The sequence below is a fragment of the Myotis davidii genome, unplaced genomic scaffold, assembly GCF_000327345.1.
Source record: "Myotis davidii unplaced genomic scaffold, ASM32734v1 scaffold84, whole genome shotgun sequence".
Classification (NCBI taxonomy): Eukaryota; Metazoa; Chordata; class Mammalia; order Chiroptera; family Vespertilionidae; genus Myotis; species Myotis davidii.
The window spans coordinates 778078-802843 of record NW_006295735.1 but is presented as its reverse complement, the minus strand read 5'-3'; the positions used below and the strand labels follow the sequence as shown (position 1 = coordinate 802843).

The 24766-nt window shown below is 49.5% G+C and overlaps 2 protein-coding genes across 4 annotated transcripts in view; one reads left to right on the top strand and one right to left on the bottom strand.

The window, feature by feature from the left end:
* Nucleotides 1-7888, top strand: part of MTUS2 (microtubule associated tumor suppressor candidate 2) — a 529958-nt gene extending 522070 nt beyond the window's left edge. Inside the window, 3 exon segments of the mRNA XM_006770370.2 lie at nt 366-485; nt 2982-3079; nt 3757-7888. Coding sequence (XP_006770433.2) covers nt 366-485; nt 2982-3079; nt 3757-3970 — 432 coding nt within the window. The 3' untranslated portion in view covers nt 3971-7888.
* A 2791-nt stretch (nt 7889-10679) lies between these two features.
* SLC7A1 (solute carrier family 7 (cationic amino acid transporter, y+ system), member 1) overlaps nt 10680-24766 on the bottom strand; it is a 46833-nt gene continuing 32746 nt past the window's right edge. For all 3 annotated transcript variants that reach the window (XM_015568201.1, XM_015568200.1, XM_015568202.1), the window contains 7 exons: nt 23910-24132; nt 23036-23175; nt 20260-20362; nt 17912-18129; nt 17480-17646; nt 16736-16844; nt 10680-15233 (listed from right to left, as the gene is read on the bottom strand). In XM_015568201.1, coding sequence (XP_015423687.1) covers nt 15130-15233; nt 16736-16844; nt 17480-17646; nt 17912-18129; nt 20260-20362; nt 23036-23175; nt 23910-24132 — 1064 coding nt within the window. In that variant the 3' untranslated portion in view covers nt 10680-15129. The remainder of the gene's footprint in view (nt 15234-16735; nt 16845-17479; nt 17647-17911; nt 18130-20259; nt 20363-23035; nt 23176-23909; nt 24133-24766) is intronic.

Below are 24766 nucleotides of genomic sequence, written 5' to 3'. Positions count from 1 at the left end.
TGAACCAAGTGGTCTGAGTGACTGTCCAAAGCCAGTGTCGAACTGACTCCTTTCACCGCACCAGCTCCCCCTGGGAATGGGCTGGTAGCATCCGGCCATTCCAGCCCCCACACTCTCCAGTGGTGATGGCTTTCTCTCTTCTTTTCCCCAGGGAGCTGGACTTTTAGTCGCATTCCCAGTGGGACACCAGTGGGATCTCTACCAGGGAGGGCTGTGTGAGCTGATGTTCCTCTCTCTCCCTCATGCTCCAGTGCCTACTGGGCAGCTGGTTAAAGAAGACTAGCTTTAGTGAAATCCATGACTGTGGTGAGCAGCGGCCTTTGCCAGGACCCGGGAAAATAGCTTGTCGCTCTCTGCCCCTGTAGGTTGCACTGGCTCCCTATCAGCACTTGGAAGAAGACATGAAGAGTTTGAAGCAGGTGTTAGAGATGAAGAATCAGCAAATACACCAGCAGGAAAAGAAGATTATTGAGCTGGAAAAGCTGGTGAGTTGGTCTATTTCCTGGGGAGAGCCTAGCAACCTTACTGTCATCGTTGATGTCAACACTGACACCGTTCAGGACGCGGGCCCTGAACCCATTGCTCCCACCTGAGTGGAGAATTCTATCCTTGAGTCCCAAGGCCTTTCTTAGGTAGCCAGGGGTCTCAGAGGTGGCCTCATTTTGTCCAAGTCTGCAGCCTCCATCCCCGCCCCATGGCTCTGAAGTGGTTTCCTCACTCCTCCCTGGCAGACGTGTGATGAGCCAGCACAGAGGAGCATCACTGACGTGTGCCAGGCACCACGCAGAGCACTCCCCATGCCTCTGTTCTGACAGCAGGGCTGTGAAGGAGATGCTGGGAGCCTCCTTTCACAAGTTAGAGATGGGGGCCTGGGACAGGGCATCTCACTAAAGCCAATCAGTGGCTACGCCCAGCCCAGCGCGCTCACCACTCTCGGCCTCACCTTTCAGCCTGGCTTCCACAGAACCAGCAAAGGGCGCCCCTTTTGGGGAACAGAGCACCCCAGAGTTCATTCTCTACCTTTAGGCACAAGGGCCATGCCAGGGCTCGAGGAGATGATTGTCCAAAGTTAGTAGCAGAGAAGCCAGTTCCCAAGGAGATACCATCCTGAACTGGAACTTGACCCAAGGCTCTCAGATAAATTCTTATGTTTTATTCCTTTTTATAAATTGTTATATGAAAAACAAACTTTTGATACTATAAAAGGAAAATATGTGCATTATAGAAAATGATTAGACAGCCCTGGCCATCATGGCTCAGTGGTTGAATGCTGACCTATTAACCTGGAGTCATGGTTCGATTTCCGGTTGGGGCACATGCCCGGGTTGCGAGCTCAATCCCCAGTAGCGGGCATGCAGGAGGCAGCCGATCAACGATTGTCTCATCATTGATGTTTCTATCTCTCTCTCCCTCTCTCTTCCTCTATGAAATCAATAAAAATATATTTTTTTAAAAATGATAATATAAACATAAATAAGAAAATTAAAATATATTTCTACTACTGTTAACACTTTCCAGAGCTTCTCTGTACACGTGTACATACCTGAGACATCCCCTGCACACGTTCAATGAGCAAATCCTTAACTTACCACCTCAGTAACCGATCATCTGGTCTAACTGTTTAAGTTCTCCATTGTTCTGAAATATCCTTGAGCTGGTTACCCTAATCAGGAGCTGGTGGAGGCCTCAGTTTCACATTCAGTTGTCACTGCCCTCTCTTGTCTAGCATTGTCCCCTTTCGCAGACATCTCTTTCTGCACCAGTGCTCATCAGTTAGGAGGGGGCGGACCTGGATGTGAGTGTCTGTTACCAGCATCCTGGCTAACGTTGGCCACGTGGCACCATTCAGCAGCCCTCGGCAGCCCACAGCTTCCCAGCAAGACAACAACTAAGACCACTGGGAGCTCAGGGACAGAGCCCTGCTCTCCTGGTCCTGCCTGTAGTCCAACCAACATGAGGATAGCAACCCTCCTCCTCCAGGCTGGGCCATCTGCATCCAGTTGTTCAATCACTGACAAGCCTAGAGGCTGATGTGGCTGTTTTTAGCCATGCTTTAGGCTTTCTGCAGGCATTCATGACTTCTCACTCCAGAAGCAGTTGTGTGTATGGTGTGGGGGTACTGATTTAATCACGTCCCACTTCCTTAGAGCAAAGTGGGGGGCTGGGTGAGAGTGTCTTGATGAAGAGCAGGGACAGAGGTCCATCCTTTGGCTCTGATTCCTAACCTTTATTCTTGGAGAGGTGAACGTTTTCCTTAAAGATTAACTACACTAATATAGAATTTGTCACATTCTTTTCAAAAATAATTTATTTTAAACTTCATATTAGAATGGAACTGTGCTTCAGCTAGGTCTTGGGCCCGGGGAGACCCTCTGACAGAGAGAATTGTAGAAATTGTGGAGCAGGAACAGCCCTGGGTGCTGTGATTTTTCTGAGAATGTGCCAAGATGGCCTTGTGCTTTGCATTCCTGGCTGCCCATAGTCTCAGAAGGGAAACTGTGTCCATGTTTCCATCTCTCCATTCATTTAGAATGTCATAGGGTGCACCCAGCAAGGGAGGGTAATGCAGTACAGGGGGGCCCATGGGACCCGTTAGCCAGGCTAGGTCCTGGTGCTGATCACGGCATATCTCTAACAGTGGCAACGGCCTGGGGACACTCACTATAAAAATATATTCTACATAGGATTCCAGTATATACATACACACATGTGCATAATATATGTGAAATAAAACTATATATCTAAAATATATATAACTATACTTACTTTTACTATATACAGCACATTCTGGTATTTTCTCTTCTGCTTTATTCTGTTTTCAACAAATGCCCGCCACATCCCTCTAACCTAATTTTACAACCCACCAGTGCACTACACACTGTAGTTTGCAAAACACGCTTCTTGATAACCCTCCAAGGGCACTGGTCTCCTTCCTGTCAGGCGGCCCTGCCAGGGGCCTCCTAACACTGCACCCTTTCCAGGCGGAAAAGAACATTATCCTGGAGGAGAAAATCCAAGTTCTCCAGCAGCAGAACGAAGATCTCAGAGCAAGGATTGACCAGAATACTGTCGTCACGAGGTAGGCAGAGCAGGTGTCTAAACTCACAAACATGTGCCACCCACAAAGCGGCTCTGCTGCTGAGCTTGAGGGTCCTGTTTGTGTCCCGACGTCCAATTTACCTCCCTCCTCTGAGCTGCGAGGCCTCCCCGACCGTAGGAAAGCATATGGCAGGAGCCCCAACGCGGCTGGGTGGTGCTCAGGTTTGTTCCCAGGGCGGATTTTGGAGAGGGGCCGCTGGGCGTTCCCAGGGAAAAGGGAACCCCATGTGCGCCACCCGGTGCTCGGCCAGCTCAGCAGTGCAGACCCACGTCTCCCTTGGCTGCTGAGCTGTCGCCATGGGCCAGCCTGGCCCTGGCCGTGTAGCCAAACGCAGCTGCTCCTGGTGACATCGTCTCTATCTTGGTCCCCTGCTCTGAGGTCCCCAACTTTCAGGGAAGGATGAGGAGATACACCCTCCCCCCCCCGCGGTTGGTGTGCAGTAAAACAGCCAGAGGGAGGCTATTTTTGTCCATGAGGGCTGAGCCATCACCCGGCTGAAGCGGGGGGGGGGGCGGGCGATGTGGTGGGACAAGCAGCAATAGTGGTTCAACCGAGACTGTGGGTTAGGGTCCGACTCCCCCGCTGCCCGCGCAGGCGTCCTTGGCCTGGCGTATCCGAGCTGAGGCCTGTGGCATGACTGTCCTCTCCCCGTGCAGACAGCTGTCGGAGGAGAACGCCAACCTGCAGGAGTACGCGGAGAAGGAGGCCCAGGAGAAGAAGAGGCTGAGCCGCACCAATGAAGAGTTGCTCTGGAAGCTCCAAACTGGGGACCCAACCAGCCCAGTTAAACTCACCCCCACGTCCCCTGTTTACCGCGGCTCCTCCTCCGGACCCTCCTCACCCGCCAAAGTGGGCACCACGCCCAGATGACAACGCCACGCGGCCTCGGAGCTGCGGCCCCTCACGCACCCGCGCTTCCACCTGGGGGAGTCTTCACCAAGGCCGCCCCGCGCATGCTCAGGAGCTGCTCAGCGGCGCCCTCCCCAGTCACTGCTCTTCCCTGGCGTTGGCACCGAGGGAAGTGTTCGCGGGTCGTGTCTGATGTGCAAACGTTGGACCGTAGTTAGAGCCAAAAGAAAGAAATGCCAATTGTTTTTGAGCAATGAATTTTCACTGCAGAATTTCAGGTTAGTGACAGATAGTTCAGTTTGGAATCTATACCGAATAATCATTGTGTGCTGCACCGATGTGCGTAGATATGTCAATGAACGTATCTGCACACGTGGTGGTTCTAAATTGCATTTTTTATAACATGAAGTGCTGACATATTTTGGTGAAGGTCAGCAGTTTTCTAACTTGTGCCTAAAAATACTTGGGAAATGAAAATGCATTTCTATCTAGCTTCCCAGGAATATTTCTACCCAAAATAGAAAAGAAAAAAAAAAAGATACTGAGAAGAAGCGCCTTTCGACCTGCCACCAAGTGGTACTGTATTTAACACAAACACCAGCGACTTGTGAACGGTAACTGCCTTTGGAACAATCCGCTTCTTAGCATGATCTGAAGTCACCATTATTCCATTCGCAGGTTTTAATGATCAAGGCTCCTGTGGTGAGCGGCTAAGGGAGCACAGTGGGAAACCCTGCGGGGTTTAGCAGCTTTTTGGATGTTTCGACATGACAGTGAATCATCTATAGTCTTGTAAACACAAGTTTTGCTTTTTTCCTAAAGGGCATCTTGGAATCTGTCCTTCAGCTATTGCTCCCTCGGGGGAAATATGGGAGAGCAAGCCCTTCTGGAGGGAGGGTGAGGATGACCTTGGAGTTGACCAAGACCATTCGCCCTGTGGCCTCACGAGAAAAACTGCTGACAGGATCTGTGCCCTGACTGAGCCCAGAGCAGGGACGCTCTGGCAGTCTAGGTGGTTTGCTCTGATCTGATGCTGCGAGTGGTCAACCCACCGATATGACCCTCAGGCCCCCATTCATAGCAATCTCCCCTTCAGTTCGGTTCAGTAACTCGGTCCCATCACTGTGCATTGAGATGGCTCAGGGGTTCTAGCAGGGGCTTCCAGAAAACCAGTTCTTCCGTCCTGGGGGACCAGTTCCACACTGAGCTAGACCATTCCTTGACCCTCCAGGAACCCAGGTGAATTTTCTGCAGGATCATCGAGCAGTGCCACAGCTGACAGTGCTCCATCTTAGACCCAAAAGGTCCTTCCACACAGAGGAGCCCACAGAAACTCCAGCCAGTGGTCACTGGCTACTGGACTGGCACCTGTCTCTGAAATGGTAGAATTAGAACGTGAGAGGTATTCCTGTAGTGCTGTGGAAGGTTAGGAGCATGACACCCAACAGGGAAGTAGTTTTAACAATTGATATGATGATAATGATGCCTTTGTTTCCTGTTTGTGACAGAGACCCTGTACTTCCCTCCCCAAGGCCCCTGGAAATTGTCCTGAGCACAGGGCAGTCTTTGAGTATGACCAAGGCCAGTGGACTCAGGCAGGGACATCTGTGGTGGGGAAGAGACGGCCCACAGAAGGAAGGGGTCAGCTTGCCCAAAGGCCTGCCTGCTTCGCTTACATGAAGACAGACCTGGTCTGTGTTCCCTGCCTGAGTCAAGGTTGGGCTTCTGCTTAAGTTCCATCTTGTTTCTAGCAAACCTCCAATAGCATCCGCCCATCCTGGGGACATACACAGTAGATGCCCATCGAAGAAACGTTTCTCCTCTCATGGCTCTGCATGATGCTGTGATATTGAGTCGGGCATTCCATTAGAGTAGACTACGCCATGTTCACAAAGTACACAGTTATGTCTTCTTTTAGCGGCACCACCTCCAAACACAGTTTCAGCGGTAGCTCAGCTCTCCAGATTAGGAACTGCGTCCATAGGGACACCTGCTAAATGCAGTTACACAGCAATACCGACTCCAGTGTTCTGTTAGGATGTGCTACAGCGTGTTAGCCTATTGTGGCCAAGGTGTGGTGATGTTAGCACTAAATAATCCCTCACTAGGTGGACTGGAGCTCTGCCCTGACCAGCCCTCACCTTGGGCACTTGAGCTAATTCCTACATTGCCCTGGCCTCGTCCTTCATCGTGGACTCCTGTCACCTCTGGCTGTTATCCTGGAACAGGAGGGGTGGCAGCCATTGTGCTCCTTCCGCCACTCCGCACGCTATTAGGACTTGAACCTCTCAACATGGAAGTCCTGTCATCACGTCCCAGGCCGGAGCTGTTTCCACTTACAGATGCCGCAGCTCCGCCACCTCAGACAAACCCATCAGACCTCACCGACCTTTTCTGGGCATTTGGGAGCTGAGTGTGTACCCTTCCCCACTGCCGGGCCCCCGAGCTGGGGCAGGATTCTGGCCGGGTGTCCGAGAGGGGAGGGGTTGATGGACTGGCACACTGGGTGTGATTGCTTGAATGGGGTCACACATTCCTCACCCAGCCCCTACACTTTCTGTATTGCATATTTGTGTTTGAAGTATATTAAAGTTAATTTGAGGGAGCTCCCGTGACACGCACTTGATGTAACTCTTGGCCTGCCCGGCTCAGGCTTGAGGAAATTCGGGCTGGATCCATAGCAGCCAGGGAGGTGTTTGGCAGGCTGGATTTTTTTCCTGTGTTTTGCCAGGGTCAGCCACTGAGTCTCCAGACTCTTGCCCTGATTCAGCAGGTCCAAGGCCCCCACACCCATATTTGCAGCCCGGATCTCCAGGAGCCTGGCCCTGGCTTTGGGGGGCTCAGTGACTCTGCTCAGCCCGCTGTCTTTAGTAGGCTGAGTGGGCTGGAGTCAGTGGGAAAGGGACACAAAAGATTGAGTGCAATTCCTTTACCATCGATTTCAAATTCAGCACTAGACAGGGTTATGATTCTACCCCCAACGAAAGTTTGATGTGTCCTAAATCCTGCCAGTTCATGGCTGGATGGCCATAGAGCTCTCTCATGAGCAGCAAGGAGGAGCCTCCTGGTGTGATGGTCACAGACAGCAGTTCCTTATCGTGCACAACGATCTGTCAGGCTTTCTCATGCCAACAGGGGACACGGGAGCCTGGACAGCTCTGTGGCTCTTCCTATAATATTCTGTGCAGCCAGCACATATTTCAGCCTGAAAGCACTTGCTCCCCAGTCCTGACCTCTGGGTGGGTTGCAGCCAGCTTGGCAGCCTGCCCCTGCTTAAGGATGGAAGGGAGACCCCTATTGTCAGTTCCCTGTGGGGCATATAGGAGTGGTAGGGACTTTAGTGAGACTGTAGCAAGTCTGCCGTCCTGACCAGCTGCTGAACAAGAGAGCTTTCACGGATGATAAATCCCCTCGAGTCACTTCTAGGCCTGCAAGGACCACAGAATCCCCCCTAAGTCACCCAGCTTCCCGATTATTGATAGTGACCTATTTATTGATTCACTTGCCAACCTGTCCCAGCCTATTAGTGTCTTTTGCTGTCTTGTGTCCTCCACTTTTATAATAACCACCTTCCATTTCCTTTCCCCCCACACGTGAGGTCTCACCTTTACTGAGCAGGCGGGTGACTCAGCCCCTGGCATGTGCAGGGAGTGACGACGTTAGAGCCGCTTCCTCCTGTCTGCAGAGAACTTTCCCCTCTCACAGCTGATTTGCAGCAGGCAGACGAGACCTCTAAAGCCAACCACTTGGTCACCTACTCTGTGCAAGGAGCCTTGCACAGCCAGCTCTGCCTGCGTGGGACTTGGGTCACTCATCTCAGCGGAAGGAGCGATGCTCAGGTAGAAACCCGGAAGTGGGTACAGGCATACTGCGGAGATATTCGGGTTCAGTTCCAGACTACAATAAAGCAAATATTGCAATAAAGCAAGTTGTAATCTTTTAACCAGTGGAGGGCCTTGCCTTCAGTTTGTAAAAAATGCAACATGTGTGGGGTGCAATAAATCAAAGCACAATAAAACGAGGTGTCTCACCTGTTTGCACAGCTGGTGCTGCCTCAGAGTATGCAGTGAAGGCGAACCTTTTGAGCTCGGCGTGTCAGCATTTTGAAAAACCCTAACTTAACTCTGGTGCCGTGTCACATATAGAAATTTTTTGATATTTGCAACCATAGTAAAACAAAGACTTCTATTTTTGATGTTTATTTTATATATTTAAATGCCATTTAACAAAGAAAAATCAACCAAAACAATGAGTTTGCATGTCACCTCTGACACGCGTGTCATAGGTTCGCCATCACTGGAGTATAGGCATCAAACCAGATCTCTGGGACTGCTCAATGTTATTACGAATCAGCATTCTGCCCACTGGAATGTTTGGATAAAATGCTTAAATATACACAAAAAACACCCAAAGTTGTTAAGACAAGGGCAATTAAATCACTTAAGTTTGCTTAATATCTTTTTTAACCACTCTGCTTCTCTCAAACCTCTTAAAAACAAAACAACAGGCTCCCTGGGTTCAGCCAGCCCAGCTCTGTTCTCCGCCCCCTCCCCCGGGGGGAGAAGTGAGGGTGGGGGTGGGGGGTGGGCGCTAGTTCAAGTCTCTGAGGCTCTTCCAGCCAAGACATGGGGGTGGTGAGATTCTACTCAGCTCTAAGCTGGAGTCACTCTGCTGCAAGTGACCCAGGGTCCTGGCTGGGTGCAGCACGCTAGGGCACCCACTGCACGGACAACCAGCAGGCACCGCGCACAGCTGCTGCTCTCTGGGTGGTGCTTCCCGCCTTCCCTGCACCCAGGTTAGTGTAGCAGGGGGGGTGTTGCATCCCCTCTCCAGTGACTGCAGACCACCGGCAGGCACTCAACAAGTGACTTCATTGTGTTTTTTAAAAAATGTTTTCTATTTAATGATTTGAGAAAAAGAGAGAAACATCAATTTGTTGTTCCACTTATGTATGCACTCATTGGTTGCTTCTTGTATGTGTCCTGATCAGGGATCAAACCCGCAACCTTGGTGTATTGGAAGGACACTCAAACAAACTGAGCTACCCCACCAGGGCCAACTTCATTGTCTTGCTAAGTAAAATGTTAAAGTATCCTTGGGAAAGTGTAACCTGCACAGCTTCTCCATTTCCCTACCCAACCTGAGTCCCCTAGGATTAGGTGCTGGCCATCTGAAACAGGCCAAAGGGCTCAGCTCGTTAGCAAAAGCGCTGCCAGTTTGGTCCCTGAGCCTTTTCTCACAGCGGATTTTTCAATGACTGCATTGATGGGTTGGTAGGAAGGCTTGATTTGCTCAAAGGAAACTGTTCCCTTTGAAGAGGGGCCAGCAGTGTTACCCCCAGTAGGGATTCCAACCCCGCCTTGCTCTGGGGGCTAGAGTGGTCGGTGTGCAAGGTGGCTGTCTCCTGGTGAAGAGCCTTTACAGGATTCCTTGTTACTGTGAATGCCAAGCTGTTGGCACAGCTCTGGATTCAGCAGAAGTGTATCATATCCAACCTGTGCAGGGAAAAGGTGCTTCGGGCGACTCTCCCAAGGCCTGCAACCTGGATCCTTTCTGGGGCTCAAGGTTTCCCAGAAAAGGCTGGAAACCCTGTGGCAGGCCACTAGGTGGCAGTGTGGCACTGCTGGAAGAGGCTTCACCATGCGCTCAGCTCAGGCCAGTGCTTAGCCGACACTCGCATCCCCTGCCACCATGGTCCTGTCCCAGTTCTGGGCTCTCCGAGACACTGGCGCCCACTGATCCTGAAGGCCAGGGACTGGGCTCACTGGAGACCTCTGAGAAGTTGCCCTGGGGGGTGCAATGGACTCCTGCCTGCTGCATCCCCAGACACTGCACACCCTGGGGACATGTTGGGGACACTTCCACACCATCGGGTCGGGTTTGTGTTCCAGTTTACCATCTGGCCGACCACCGGGTGATGTGCCTGGTCGTCAGTATTTTATTCCCCATGACAAGCCACCAGCGCCAGGCCCAATAGCAGCTCCCTGCCCTCTCTCTGCTCTCCTGGGTGTCCCCTCCAGCACTGTCATCAGCTGAGATGACACACAGGTTAGGCCTTGTCTTTCTGGCAACAGATTTGCCCATGTGATCACTGAATCACTGTGTGTCAGTGTCTGAGAGCTACGGTCAATTTGACTGAATTTGCCTCCCTTGCAAGAAAATGATCCTTTCTCAAGGGGGAATGGGGACAGATAAATCAAGTATTAGAACAGCTACAATCCTCCCCACCCTCTCCCTGCCCTGCATGCACCCATCCTCCCTAAGCAATGGTGGGTGTGGAGGGGCGTTCTGGTGTGAGGGGTTTAGCTGTACCCCATACCCAAGTCCTTCAGCAAATGAAACCTCTGAAGTTAATGTAATTTTTAAAAAATGTTTTAAAAACTTTATTTTTTTAAAAAAAATGTTTTCTATTTAATGATTTGAGAAAAAGAGAGAAACAACAATTTGTTGTTTGGGGCCCAAACCCAAGCCAAGTCTGGAGAGTGGGCAGGGGGAGACAGCGACAGAGGATCATAAATGAGGGCTCTAGAGGTTCCTGGCTCTGGGTTCCCAGCTTATTGTTGGAATAAGGATTTCCACCCAATGGCTGAAGGCGGCAAGAGAACACCGGCCTGTGGGGAGGTCTGAAGATACTAAAGAAGCAAAGCGCGGGATCTGGACCTCTCCGTGAGGCACTGCCACTCCTGGGGACCTGGCCAAAGCTGCTGGAATTCTTGAGATGGACACCGTGCACACTGAAGCTACAGAATTTATTAGAATTTGCAGAAGCATGAGATAATGTACCACAAAACAGTTTGATTTTACAACACAAAGTACAGAAGTTGTCGATGCACAGAGTTGTCAGGAAAACAGGATGCAGTTTCACATTTTAAAAAAGTGATGGACAACATCTATCTTGTTCTTAAAATAAAGTGAAAACAGGAGGGACCGGCAGAGACCAACCTGATTTGCAGTTAGCGTTAAAATCTAACTCTAGTATCATAACTGTAAGAAAACGATTAGAAAAATAGAGCATCAAACAAAAAATATTTTACAATTTACATAATAAAAAACAAAACTCATTTAATAATGGCTCCATGTTCAATAGAAGAAAACGTTTACTGGAGAAACCACAGCTCTTCAGGTTTGGTGATCAGCCAGCCCTCATGGGGATCATCACCGTTGGTGCTCCTTGCACCCAGTGATGCTGGAAGGCACAACTTAAACAGGAAACTTATTTTAAATATATATTATAGCTTCTCAAATAGGAGAGTAAGTTCTCAAATTAAAAAGTTTGTCATCAAGAAACACAAGATCATACCCTGTTACTAAACTAGCAAAGTCTAAGTGCATCTTCCTAGCCCTGCTTCCTGAGCCTGCGGACACTCTCACACCCTGAGAAAATCGCCTGGACTTCACGGCCAAGGTCGTCCATCTCAAGCTCCACTTCTGGAGAACGATCCAGGATGGCTCCTTGGTAACTGCGCCTGAGACCTTTGGTCAGTCCATGTCCCCTTGAAGAGAGCGCTACTTCAGCAAGCAATGGGCGCAAAATCTGGATTATAGTGACGGAGATGAACGTCAGTTGACATTTTTTGGCCTAATTTTCAGGCATCACAATGACGATGAGGAAATACAGAGTGTAGCTTCTTATACCACTGGATGGTAATAAAGCATTTCATTACCAAAAAAAGTCCAGGAGAGCCTGACAAAATCTACATCTCCTCGCCCCAAGGAACCTTAAGTACAATACTCTCCTTATGATGGGAAACAGATATAGTTTAGATTACACATAACATATCTAGTTCCATTGAAAGGGAACTAACCAGTTACATAAATACGCATCACACACCTTTGCCCAGCAGAGTGGATGTGCCCACAAACACTCCCTCTCCATCCATCCTGGAACACGCTGGTCATGGGGCCTATCTTCATGGTGATGGCTTGTATTAGATGTGTAACAGTGGGGCCTGGTACAAAGCTAGGCAGAACTCCCCAAAATGCCAGTGAGCTTACCTAACGGGCAGGGCCTCCATGAGGTGTGTCCACACTCACCCAAGGAACCCAGCCTCCCACCCTGACCTCATAGGTCTGTCTCCAATGTTAGGTTAGAGGCCATCCTATCGGGATTGCAAAACCTAGTCAATTCAGACAGGCTCAGTGGTGGGAGTGGAGGGGAGACCTGGCAGAACCCACCTTCCCACCCCCGCGCATGCAGCAGAACCAACGCAGTGGTCAAGGATCGGGCAGGGCCAGGTGCCTCATCCAAGCGTGAACGTGGGCCTTGCCACAGGGGCAGAGGGCAGTGTGTCAGGGCCTTGGGAGCTGGGGCGGGAACACACAGCAGGAGGCAGACCTGTGGTGTCCAAAACACACATCAGCACATGGGAGCAGGTGGCTGATTGCCTGATAACGCAATGGAATAAAACCAAAGGTAGGCAAGACGTGAGGGGTTCTGGCAACAGTCCTTCCAAAACAGCCTGGGAAAGATGGCTCTGTCACTACTCCTTCTTGGTTTGGAAAAACAAATCCAGCTCAGCGTTGGGGTGAGGGAGTGTGAGCTGATGGGGCAGGGTGGGGCATGTGCAGAGGCCAAGGGTCCCCCTTCTGGAAAGCCCCAGAGGCCGGCTGTTTCCTCGGGAACCCCTTCCCTCTCCCTCTTCAGCAGAGGCCCTGGGGCTCCAATTTGCTCCTTTGTGGGTTCTCAGGCCCTGGAAACATGCTGATGGGACTTCAGAGGCAGGAAGGGGCACTCACTCAGCACAAAGGTCTTTCCCTCCTCAGCATGTGGGGCTGGGGCACAGGTGAGTAGACACAACATCCCCAGAGGGTCTCCAGACGTGTGAAACTTGTGTAGGAAAATACTGGCCGAGCTGCAAAACTGACAATCCTATTCTTGTTTGGTGGGAGGAGCACTTTCGGTGGATTTTCTTTTTGCCTGTGTGTGTGTGTGTGTGTGTGTGTGTGTGTGTGTATTTCGGGGGCAGGATGAGGCGTTTTAAGTCTATTCACATTGAGAGGTTAGCCCCAATACCATCCCTATGCCATGGCCCTCAGACACGAAGAGAACAAACTACTCTCAGCAAGAGTGTAGTACGTCTGAGTCACCCTCGGGGCCCTGCCCGACACTGGGGCTCTGCCTGGAGGGAGGGTGAGGGATTCTCCTTGGCCTGAACCCCGCGCCGTCTGTGAGCAGGTTGGCTCTAGCCTGTCGGCAGGTTCTCATCCGTGAGACCGTGCAGGAGAATCGCACCTTTTCAGTTTGCAGAAGGATGGGTGCTGCTAGTGAAAAGGTCAACTGTGATCACAGTCTGTTAGGCACTTTCCGTAGACCCCATCTGCTCTGTTCACTGCTCTCTGCTCTCTGCTCACCCAGAAAATTCATGGATATTTCAACCAGAAAGAGAAATTAAAAAAAAAAAAATTCTCTTTTAGACACACCTCCCTCCAGTTCTTTATGTGGGAAAATATCAGCCACATGGAGCAGACAGCTAACAGGCCCAAGAAAACAGCAGACGACCAAACCCAAACAAAATAAGTTAATATTTATCAAAATAGTTTACAGCACCAATCTACATAAATTTAAATACCTTTCTTTGGCAATCCACCTGGGGCCTGACCAAGGGCCCTGCCCCAGCAGGCTGACTGCCCAGCCGTCCTCCAGCGGCCAGCCTAGCCGTCTGGCTGTTTCACAAACTCAAACTTTTCTCCAAGAGTCTTCTGGGCAGGACAAAAGACAAGTGCTGTCAACTTACCAGCTTCTTTCGACCAGATTTGTGCCAAAGGCCAGGGGTGAAGAAATGGGAAAATAAGCTTTGAAGGCAGCATTTACATGTTCTGTGTTGTGTGAAATGTCTGTCTCCCTCTACCTCCGCCAACAAGGGCCTCCTGTCTCCCAGCTACACCCTGACGAGGACGATGGGATGGTGTTTGTTTTCTCCAGCTTCGGCCTGTGCGGGCCGCAGAGAGCAGCTCACTGTGGACGTACGGAGCAGGGGGTTGGGCCGGGTTACAAACCTCTAAACAAACCCAGGGCACTTGGACGACAGGTACACCAGAGGGACAGCAATATACCCCAACCGTCGAGTGTGGGGCCCCACACTGAAAAATACACTGACGGCACAGGCTAATCATCTGGCCATTTTCCAAGTTAATGTTAAGCACCAACTTGTTTGGTGGAGTGATTCATAGAAACCAACAGGAGAACTCAATCTGATTACACTTGAGAGAAGGGCCAACGAGATCGTGGCAGGGGCCACAAGTGTGGGAGGAACGGTCACCATCACCTCAGAACGAGCGGACACCTGTCCTGGGAGCCTTACAAGACCCCAAACACTGACCCGCAAGCACCAGAGGACAGGGTCCAGGGAACGGCAGAGACCCACGGAAAAGGGCGTTCTGAGCGCTGCTAATTTGAGGCCGATCCTCCATCAACAGTGTCGCGTTCCAGTTGCTCAGGACACAGAGCAGCAATGAGATGCCAGAGCAGCAAGAACAGGCTGGGACCGGCGGGAATGTGGCTGAAGGAGGTCCCCAGCGCATAGGCGTTCTGGAGTGCGGCCGGCCGCGAGCCCTGCCTCCTTCCCGCTCTGTCTTCTTGCTCTGTCAAGGTGGCAGAGTGGAGAAGGGGTCACACTAAGACCCCTTCTGGAAACAACTCAGAGGGCAGGGGCAGGAAAAGAAAACCAGTCTTTGTTTTTTCTTTTGGAGCAAGCTGTCCTTTGGCTCAGGGGCGGGCCTGTGGAGGCATACTGTTTCGTGGTACTCATCTTGTACTGATGGCCGGCTGTTCCAGCTGAGCGGGGAGAGGCTACTGTGAGTCTGGAGTAGCCGCGTTTTCAATACCCGAACGGTGCCTGGGACACAGCCCTGGGTGCCCAATAATGAGAAGGAGATCTCCATCCTGCCTGGGGCCACAGCAGCACGGCAGGAGGAGCTGCTTTCTGTTCGGAGGGAAGTTAGGAGACGCAGTGGCAGCCACAGCCAAGCGGCCCTAGAGGGAGCTGTCAGAAGTAACCGCCTGGTGGGCCTGCCCTAGAGCATGATGGGCAGGCCCTTCGAGATGTGGGCTGCGGCTGTAGTCCAGGCAGTGCACCTTCTGCTGCTCAGGAACCTTGTGGTTGTGGGGGGTCCTGTTGCATTGGTGGAGACAGCAAGGTGCTTCTGGGTGCTCTGTCACCTCCAGTGGATGAGGCTGTGCGTCATTTGCAGTGGTCCAAATTGCCATCAGCAGTCTTTGCTTGTTTAGCGACCAGGGATGCCTCCTCGCTGTGCCACAGCCCATAGCCAAAGTAGATGGCAAAGCCTGCAGGCCAAGAGCAGAGAGCAGTGAACAGAGCAGATGGGGTCCAAGGAAGCAGACAGCGCAGCCTGGGGCCTAGCAAAGATGCTCCACGCTGCCTGCTCTGATCTGAGCCTCCACTCTCTACACTTTACACTTAAAGAAACAACACAACTCTCCAAACAGGTCCAGCAAAGGTGACCCTCTGGAGAGCATCATACTAGGGAAGCTCCTGAGCAGGGGGAACTGCTCAGCTGGGGGCCCCTGGAAGGGACATCAATCCCTCAGGCTCATCCACTGACCACTTAATTGGGGGGCTTGTGGCCACCGGAAGCGTCAAGACGGACACTGCAGAAGCTGTGCTTCTCCCTGCCAGAGTGGGTCTCCGCGCAGTCTGCACGGTCCCGGCTGCTCCTTTTCTCTGTGGAAGTGACTCCCACTGAAGGGGGCATTCGGGTCACCTGGGAATGAGTGTACCATACGAATCAGTCCGGTCCAGAGATCTGTGATTCTAACTACTGTCCAGAGACTGTGACCCAGGTGGCCCTGGGGCCACCATTTTGCTGGTGACATAAGGAGAGTGGTCCTTAAAGGAAGGACCCAACTCAGCTACTAAAAGTACAGGAAGTAGGTAATGCCCAGAAGCCAGGCACTTGCATAGGGATGCTCAGAAGCAGTCCCTGCACCTCTGGCAGGAAGTAAGCACCTGGCTCTGCAGTCTCAAGGAATGGCCACAGTGGGCTGAACGCAGACTGAGCCAGCTCTCACAGAATGACTCTACAGGAGATGCCTGTCCAGCTAAACACAGGCTAGACTAGACTCTGAGGGGAGTGAGGGGTCTGCAGAGAATGGGGTAGCAAAGTACCATCCTGGAGATGGCACAGCAGCAGCCGTCTACCCGAAGGTGTGGCCCCGGACTGAGAGGTTTAGCAAAACCTGGTCCTGAGATTTCTGCTCTTGTCAGGGACACGGAGGGACATAGGTCAAGGCCAGTCGCCCTTCATCAGCACTCAGACTGGACACTGAGGAAGAAACCTGATCCATCTCCTGCTATCCCCAGAGGGAGAGGCCCAGAGAGTGGCCAGGCCATGGTCAGTCCCAGACAGGACCAGCACCCACAAGGTGACACCCAAGCCCCTGCAGGCCCTGCCAGTGCCCACCGCCCACGAAAAGAGGTGAGGTCCCGACTTTCCTACTGGGGGTGGAAACGAGTGGTGCTTTATTGACAGCAGGCTCATGCTCATAGCCTTGCTCTTGTTAACCTCAAGCTCTTGCCCAATAACATAACTACTTCAGGCAAGAGGCTATTAAAATGAAAAGTATCTGAAAAAGAGGGAAGGACCCACAACCTACCAGGAGCTCCTTGTTATCTGAGAGAAAACTGTTGACTACCTGTGTTTCTACTGTGTTTTGAAATCTGAACTGAGGAGGTTCAAAGACATTAGCCATCTGCCAAGTAAGTAGCAGGGTCATGAGTGATCAGCAGGGGTGGGAGGTCTCAGGAGACACTGGAGTATGGGACATACCTATCAACATCCACACCGCAAACCGGACCCAGGTGCCTCGGTCCAGCTGCATCATGAGATAGACATTCACGAAGATGCTCAGGACGGGAAGGACTGGCAGGAAGGGCACCTGCGAAGACACAAGGTGGAGCGTCAGCCCTGACAGCAGAGAGCTGGAGCTGGCACCTGTTTGCATCATTTAACAAAACGACCTAGAAAACATCCTGCATCTGACACTTACATGGACCTCTGAGATCTATATGTGCTGCCATCTTTACATTGGGAAGAGGAAGCGAGGGCCAATCCTACCCTTGCACCCCCAACTCCTCCAACGTAAATACACCCCCATGCGGGCAAACCCTAACAGGTGGGAGCTTGGGTCTAAGCAACTAATTGCCGAAGAAAGCTCTATTCTTATTTTCCACTCCTGCTATATTCCCATTAAAGCAGAGGCTAGAAGGAGGATTCCACTTTACCTCTAAGGTTGAACTATTCTATTTGAAATTTAAAAGTGTACCTCCAAGGCTTGGTGATGATACACAATCCACCTGGATGGCATTTGTGAGGAGCCCCGGTGGGTGAGGTGGAGCTACACCATTGAGAGCTAGGGTCAGGTCCCCACCAGGCACTGTCTGTGCCCATGGCCCATGTTCCCCTGAGGCTGGCCAGGAACCACCTCCCGCCAAACACCCACACCTGGGAGAGCCCGTGCGGGGTCTGTCCCATCGGGCAGCTCCCTGCCGAAGCACAGGCAGAGCTACTCACCTTAAACGAGAGCTTGGTCTTGCTCTCAGGCTGCCTCCAGATGATGACCGTGACTACTGAGCAGAGAACGGCAGAGATAATAAGCATGAAGATGGCCCACAACTCCACGTTTGTCAGAGCCTCCTTTCCAAGCACAGTCACGATGCAGAAGATGATGATAAGAATTGCTGAAGACAGAGACAGAGAGAGAGAAAGAGAGATGCATCTCAACCATTTCTCAAGTTCCCATGATATCCTCAGCTCTCCCCAAAACCTATGGAGAGGGAGGCTCTATTTCTGTAGGCATCACCTGCAATGAGGACAGAATAACCGGTAGCACAGTCCATCCAGCAGCAGGACTTCTGACACCCACCCCCATACCCAGCGACAAGAAACCATGCAATGCCAACAAGCAGCACCCCAGACACATTCCAAGGAAGGGCAGGCTCTTACCTATGAGGCTGGTTGAAATGTTCACGATTAGCCCAGAGAATCTGGAGGGCTCCATGTTTGGGGGTGAAAGTAATGTTTTCAAAGAAAACTTTTCTGCTTCTGGTAAAAAACCTGTCTGGGAATCGCTGGTGCTCACCAATTCATTCTGGTCTACTTGATCCAGGTCATCGGTAGTTCTGGCCATCTGGTATACCATGTTAGGTTGCTCTGGCTGATACCTGCAGACAAATGTGACCAACATGTTTCCATTAAGCAAAAGAACAAGCAATAATTCAGTTTCTTAGTAAGCCTTCAAAGATAAGTTTCCCAGGACGCAAGGCATCAAACGGGAAGAAGATGGTCAAAATGATGTCTTCTCTGGCAAAGTGGAAACAGAGGAGACCTGGGTCTCACTTTCTGGCAACAGCCTTCTTTGGTGTCTCTGTTTTGAGACAACTTGACCTCCACCATAAACCAGCCCAGAGAAATGTCTTGAGATGGTTTCTCTGGCTCTGAGAGTAGCACTAGCCCTTGGAAACTTAAGATACTAGGCTACTTCCAACAAAACCAGGCTGCAGGGAACTAAATGCACAGACAGAAATAGAAAGCAACATCAGGATCCTATTTGGTGCAGAGAGCTGGAGAAATGTGTCTGCAGGCTGATGGCTTTGAGATATTGTGAGACTTAATTGGATCAATTTATTTTAAAACTCCAATGCCTTGGCATAAATAAATCTATAGAGTTCAGTGGTATGATTTCCAAGATACAAGCTACTTGCGAATGGAGCAGTCATTTTAAATAAGGCCCCTTATCCTCCTACCCAAAATGAACGAAACTCAAATATTTTCCACCAGTCTTGGAAAACAGAGTGCCTTATGAATTACTTTGCATACAGTCTAAGAGTAAGCTTGAAGATATTCACCATATTTTCACTGATCCACTAAATGTAACACCATGAGGTCAATTAAGAAGGTGGTGGGACCTTGGAGAAGATTGCAGCATTGAGCCCTTGGGAAGCAATAAGTGGTAGTAAACTAGTTTTAGCTGATCCTATACAATCACCACCAAGGCTCAACCCAGGTTTTACATACATTAGATGCTGACACATGAGAAACGGGATAATGGCCTTGTAAGTATAAATGCCTGGAAAGAAACACGCCAGGTGACCAACACTAAGAGTCTCCATGAGTACATGGTATGATGAATGCTACCTTGGGCCATTTCTGGGACTTGGGAAGCAGATCCCTGTCCTTCCAGAACAAAGAAAAATTGGCACCAGAGCCACTGTGGAGAACAGTATGGAGCTACCTCAGAAGACTAAAAATGGAACTCCCATTTGACCCAGTGATCCCACTACTAGGAATATATCCCAAGAAACCAGAAACGCCAATCAGAAAGGATATATGCACCCCTATGTTCATAGCAGCACAATTCACCATAGCTAAGATTTGGAAACAGCCTGCATGGAACAGACTGACGAATTTCAGAGGAAAGGCAGGGATAGGGGGGAGGTAATGAACTGGGGAACTTATATGCATATATGCATAGCCCATGGACAGACAGTAGAGTGGTGAAGGCCTGGGAGGGGGTTGGGGTGGGGTGGGAGTAGGGATCAATAGGGGGAAAGGGAGGACATATGTATTATTTTCAACAATAAAGATTTAAATAAATACATACATTAACTAATAATAATAAAAATAAATAAATAAATAAATAAATACAGCGAATGCCTTTGACTCTCAAAAAAAAAAAAAAAATTGGCACCAGGAGGTATGCTTTGCTGGGGTGCCCTGGAGTAGCCGAGACACCAAGCTTAAGCCTGGGCTGCTTTGTTATCACCAGAACCTGGAAAGTTTTCCTGAACATCAACCTCAGCCACCCCACACCATATAATGGAACTCCTTTCTCCAGCAGCGTGCACTGAAGCACCGCAGTAACCTGAGTTTTGAAGATCATCACAGTGACCTAAGTTTCATTGGATTCTCCCAACTCTCATCAGGGCCAGTCCCCAGTCTACTCTGCCCCAAGAAGCTGACCACATTGAAATCATCACCAAAACCTTCAAAACAGCTGATCCCAAGATCCAGGCTCAGCAGCTTGGCTGAGAACCTCCCTCTATTCTCCCAACATCCAGCCAGAAAAATGAGGGCACATGACAGAAGGAGGTGGGGCCACCCCTGAATCTTTTCATGGATATTCTCTATAAGTAGGCTCTCAACCACCATATCCCCACCCTCTCCTGGGAAGTTCCCAAAGGAGTTATCAACAACCTAAAATTTGCACTGTATAAACCAATAATTTGAACTGCTAAGAGGCTAGGAGGGTTCATGTGCATTTTCGTCATGGGACCCAGAAAAGCCATACATACCGTAAGACCAACACACAGGCAGCCACCAAAGAGTAAGCCAGGAGAGTGCCGATGGACATGAGATCCACCAAGTCCTTCAGGTCAAAGAGGAAGGCCATCACAGCTGGGGAGGAGACAAACATCAGGATCCATGGATGGCCCTCTACACAGACTGACACCCAGGCCCACCACCCACCTGTAATCCAGAGCACAGAGGTGCTTCTTTTTCTTGCCCCCCAACCCGAGGCCCTTCCACAGAAAGATGCTCACAGGAAGAAAAGCTCAGGGTTAAATCATGTACACAGTCCTCAACAGATGGTAACTAGACTACAGATGGAGAAACTGAAATTCAGACAAGGTTGGGAGAGTTACCTAAGGTCACATAGCTAGATGGAAAAGTCAGAATTTAAACTAGGTTCTTGTGATTCCAAGTCCAGTGTTTCCTCTTCTATATGATGATGACTCATAGACAAATCATGTACATCTGTCCACCTACCCATTCATCATCCATCCACCCACCCACCTATCATCCATCCATCCATCAGCCATCCAATCTATCCATCAGCCATGCACCTATTCATTCATCATCCACCCAGCACTCCTTGAACATGCTATACACCACTGAAGAGGTAAGAACAGTCTCTGGTATATCATCCAAGACATATGCATCTGTCAGCAACAATGATGAGGAGGTGGATGAGGCTCCTGACCCAGACAGTTGAGCATGGAAAGCAGTGTTATTCCCAAACAATTTCAAGCCCTTCACCATGACCACACTTAACAACACATGCATGCTTATTTGAAAATTCTTTGTACTTTTTGTGAGAATGTGTATGTGTATTTACATGCGTATAGAGGTTGTTTCCCATTTAAACAGTAACTTGGCTAGGTCTACTTTGGGGTATTTTCAAATCATTCACAATCGAGACAAGTTAAAGCATAACACAAAACCATTGCTTTTCCACAAACACTTCTCAAGCTCCTATAAATCACTGCAGCTAAAACAAATTTAGATTGTGAATAAATAGTAAGATTTAGGAGCAAAGAGGAATTCCAGATAAATAGAACGGTGACCTACTACGCACACCACAAGCACCTGCGTTCCCACTCAGAGAAATCGAGACAAGCTTCTTCAATGTGAGGTGATTTTAGAAAACCTAATACTTATTTACGCTCCCACCAAAAAAAGAAGTTTAGTGAATGTACTTTGTAGTCACTTTAATGATGATAGTTTCATCTCCCTTAATCAGCACAGGAAGGAAATTAAGGCCAGTCTTTAATATAATCAAATTACATGTAAATACTGAAAAAATTTTCATGGTTTTCAATGCCTTAATCCCTTAAATATAGTGGTTGTATTCTGAGATGTGTCCCTTAACCTGACCACTGCGGTCACTCTAAAAAATGTATTACAGCCCTAGCCAATGTGTCTTAATGGTTAGAGCATCACACTGAAGGGTCAAGGGCACGTACCTGGGTTGCATGTTTAATCCCCAGCCCCAGTCGGGGCAAGTGCGGGAGACAACAATCAATCTGTCTCTCTCATATCGATGTGTCTCTCTCACATTGATGTGTGTCTCTCTCTCCTTCTCTCTCTCTCCCTTCTCCCCCAACCTCCTCTCCTCCCTTCTACTCTCTCTTAAAATCAATGAAAAAAATATCCTTGGGTGAGGATAAACAAAAAACAAAACAAATAAAAAAGAAATGTAGAATTATAGGACAAATTTAGTAAATAATAAAAAGCTAGCTTTCTTCCATTATGTAATGTTAATCCACAAAATGAAGCACACTTTGCTAAAGGCATAAATCCTACTAATAACAACTCATTCATTTACGATGATAAGATGTCCTATCAATGGCCATTTGACAAGTCCCTATGGCACAAATTGGCTAGTGTCACGTGTCTTAATTTACCAAAAGACCCGATGCTCTTCTCGCACCCTGGAAGGAGCCAGCCTCTTTGGCATAAAAACAAACCAGGAACCAAGAGCCAGATCTATACTATGGGTCTGCATTCTGCCTTCACCTCTCTGTGCCTCCACTTCCACCTCTGTACAATGGGATCACACTACCTTTCCTGCTAGGAAATGCAGTCCAGTCATTAAAGGAGGAAATGTATAAAACAAACAGCATGCAGTGCAAATAAATTTCAGCCCCGCCCTCTCCCACCCTCACCCCTGGGCCCCCATCATTCCTTAAATCTGGGGCCTCTAGATAATCACATAGGCTCAAAGTGCCGGGGATTGAACCTGCAACCCAGCTAATGTGCCCTGACCAAGAATTGAACCCGCAACCCCTTGGTGCATGGGACATAGCTCCAACCAACTGAGCCATACCGGCCAGGGCAAAGTGGTACATTTTATACAACACCAATCATAAGGGTCCTCGTTTCCCAGGGAATTCACAGGCTAAGATACAAGGACACTAAATTTCTAGTAATAACACAAACTCTTACTTGGCTTGTAAATGCAAGATGTCATCTTACCAAAATCTACTCAGGGACACTCAGAAAAGGAGAAGACTAGTGGCTTTGAGGGACCATTATCCTAAGCTCAGGCCAATGAGAGGATAATAATAACAGAAGAATTCAAACTTATTGGGAATTCCATCACATCCTCTGGAGCACTGGCCTCTGCCTTGTGTTGGAAGGGTAGTTACCTTGCAATAAACCAGGTCTAAGGCTAGAAAACAAAAGTTAAAATTTCTCACAGACCACAGTACAATTCAGGATGTTTCCCTAGGGAACAATGAATTAACTGTTGAAATATTAGTGTGTGAAATTAGTTCTAGGTCTTACCAGCAATGGCTCCTGAGGTTAACGTGGCGATTACTGGTGTTTTGGTCCTATTGTTGATTTTGGCCAAAAATTTAAATAGCAGTCCGTCTTCAGCCATGGCATAGATAACGCGAGGCATGGGAAACATGGAACCCAAAAGGCTAGAGGGAAGAAAAAGCATCAGTTAGAGGAGCTTCCCAGGAACCCAGGCACCAGATCTGACCAGGCCCCGTTGACCAGAGGAGTAGGAGCCCTGGACTCTCGCCAGGACTGCTGCCACCAAGCTATATAACCTCAGAACTCCATACACCAGCCCTGGAGAAAGCACTACTCTGAGTATGTATAAGTCTAAGCATAGGAAAAGCCTAACAAACCAGCACAAACTAGTCGTTTTTCCGGAAGTGAAATTTTACATTTATTCCTACAGTTATTTCCAGCTGACTCAAACAGAAAATAAAAGCACCCCAGCGTTCATGAGGACGTCTCTATGGTAAATCGACATTTACAAATAGTAAATGTTCATGTGGGCTAACAGGACATACCAGGGGCAACATGCCTCTCATTAAAAGGCACTCTCCCTTTTTCAAGGTTACCTCCACGTTATGGCCAAACTGAGGCCAAAATGCAGTGTTCAAAGAGCTGGCCTGGTCCAGTGGCCAAAGTTGGGGACAGAAAGACAGTCCCTTGCTGAGCAGATGATGTAAAAAAGTGGGCCGCAGGTTCTTCAAGGAGATCAGTAACACGAATAACTCTTGGGTGATTAATAGCAACAAGGAAAAGCCAGAGAATCAGGGTTGGGATACTGGCTCCACTTCCAGGGAAAAGAGTAACTTTAATAGCAGACCTGCGTGTCCAGCTTTACCTGGCATCAACCCAAGAACCTGAGAATCCTCACCTAGTAGACAAAGCACAGAGGGATCCAATGGCCACCGCATACTTGGCGCTATCCCAGCCCACGTGCTTGAAGGCCTCAGGCAGGGGGCTATCCTTGTCCAGGCAGAAGTATGGCATCATGAGTGTGAGGGCAGCTGACACCCCAAAATAGGCGATGAAGCAGATCAGGAGGGAGGCGACGATGCCCACGGGGATGGCCTTCTGGGGGTTCTTGACTTCTTCACCTAGAAGCAGCCAGGAGGGACAACCACAAATCATGAGGCCCCAGGCCTGTCAGTGTCCAGGGAATCTGTGCCACCACAAATGCCTCCCTGGGCTCTGGAAACACGGGGTGGCCCTCTGCAACACAGACCAGATGACCCCCTAGGCCCTAGATCAGCCGTGGGCAAACTCCAGCCCGTTTGAAATGAATAAAACTATTGAAAAAAAAGCCCGTACCCTTTTATGTAATGATGTTTACTTTGAATTTATATTAGTTCACACAAACACTCCATCCATGCTTTTGTTCCGGCCCTCCGGTCCAGTTTAAGAACCCATTGTGGCCCTCGAGTCAAAAAGTTTGCCCACCCCTGTCCTAGATGGTGTTCTCGGCCTTTACATCATGGTTCCGCCAAGGAAAAGACTTGTTTCCTTTGGCAGGGAGATCTGGGAGGTCCCATGGAGCCTAGACTATTCAATTCGCCAGGATGACAATATATTTAATGGCTTCCCTTCTCCCGGATGATGCACAGATATGAAGTCAGGCTGTAGCCCTGTCTGTCATTATCCCATTCTAGTAGAAGGGTTAGTCACATTCAGGATGCAGTTTCCTGCCAGGAACTGTGACCTGGGACTTGGGGAAGTGATAAGTAGGAAAGA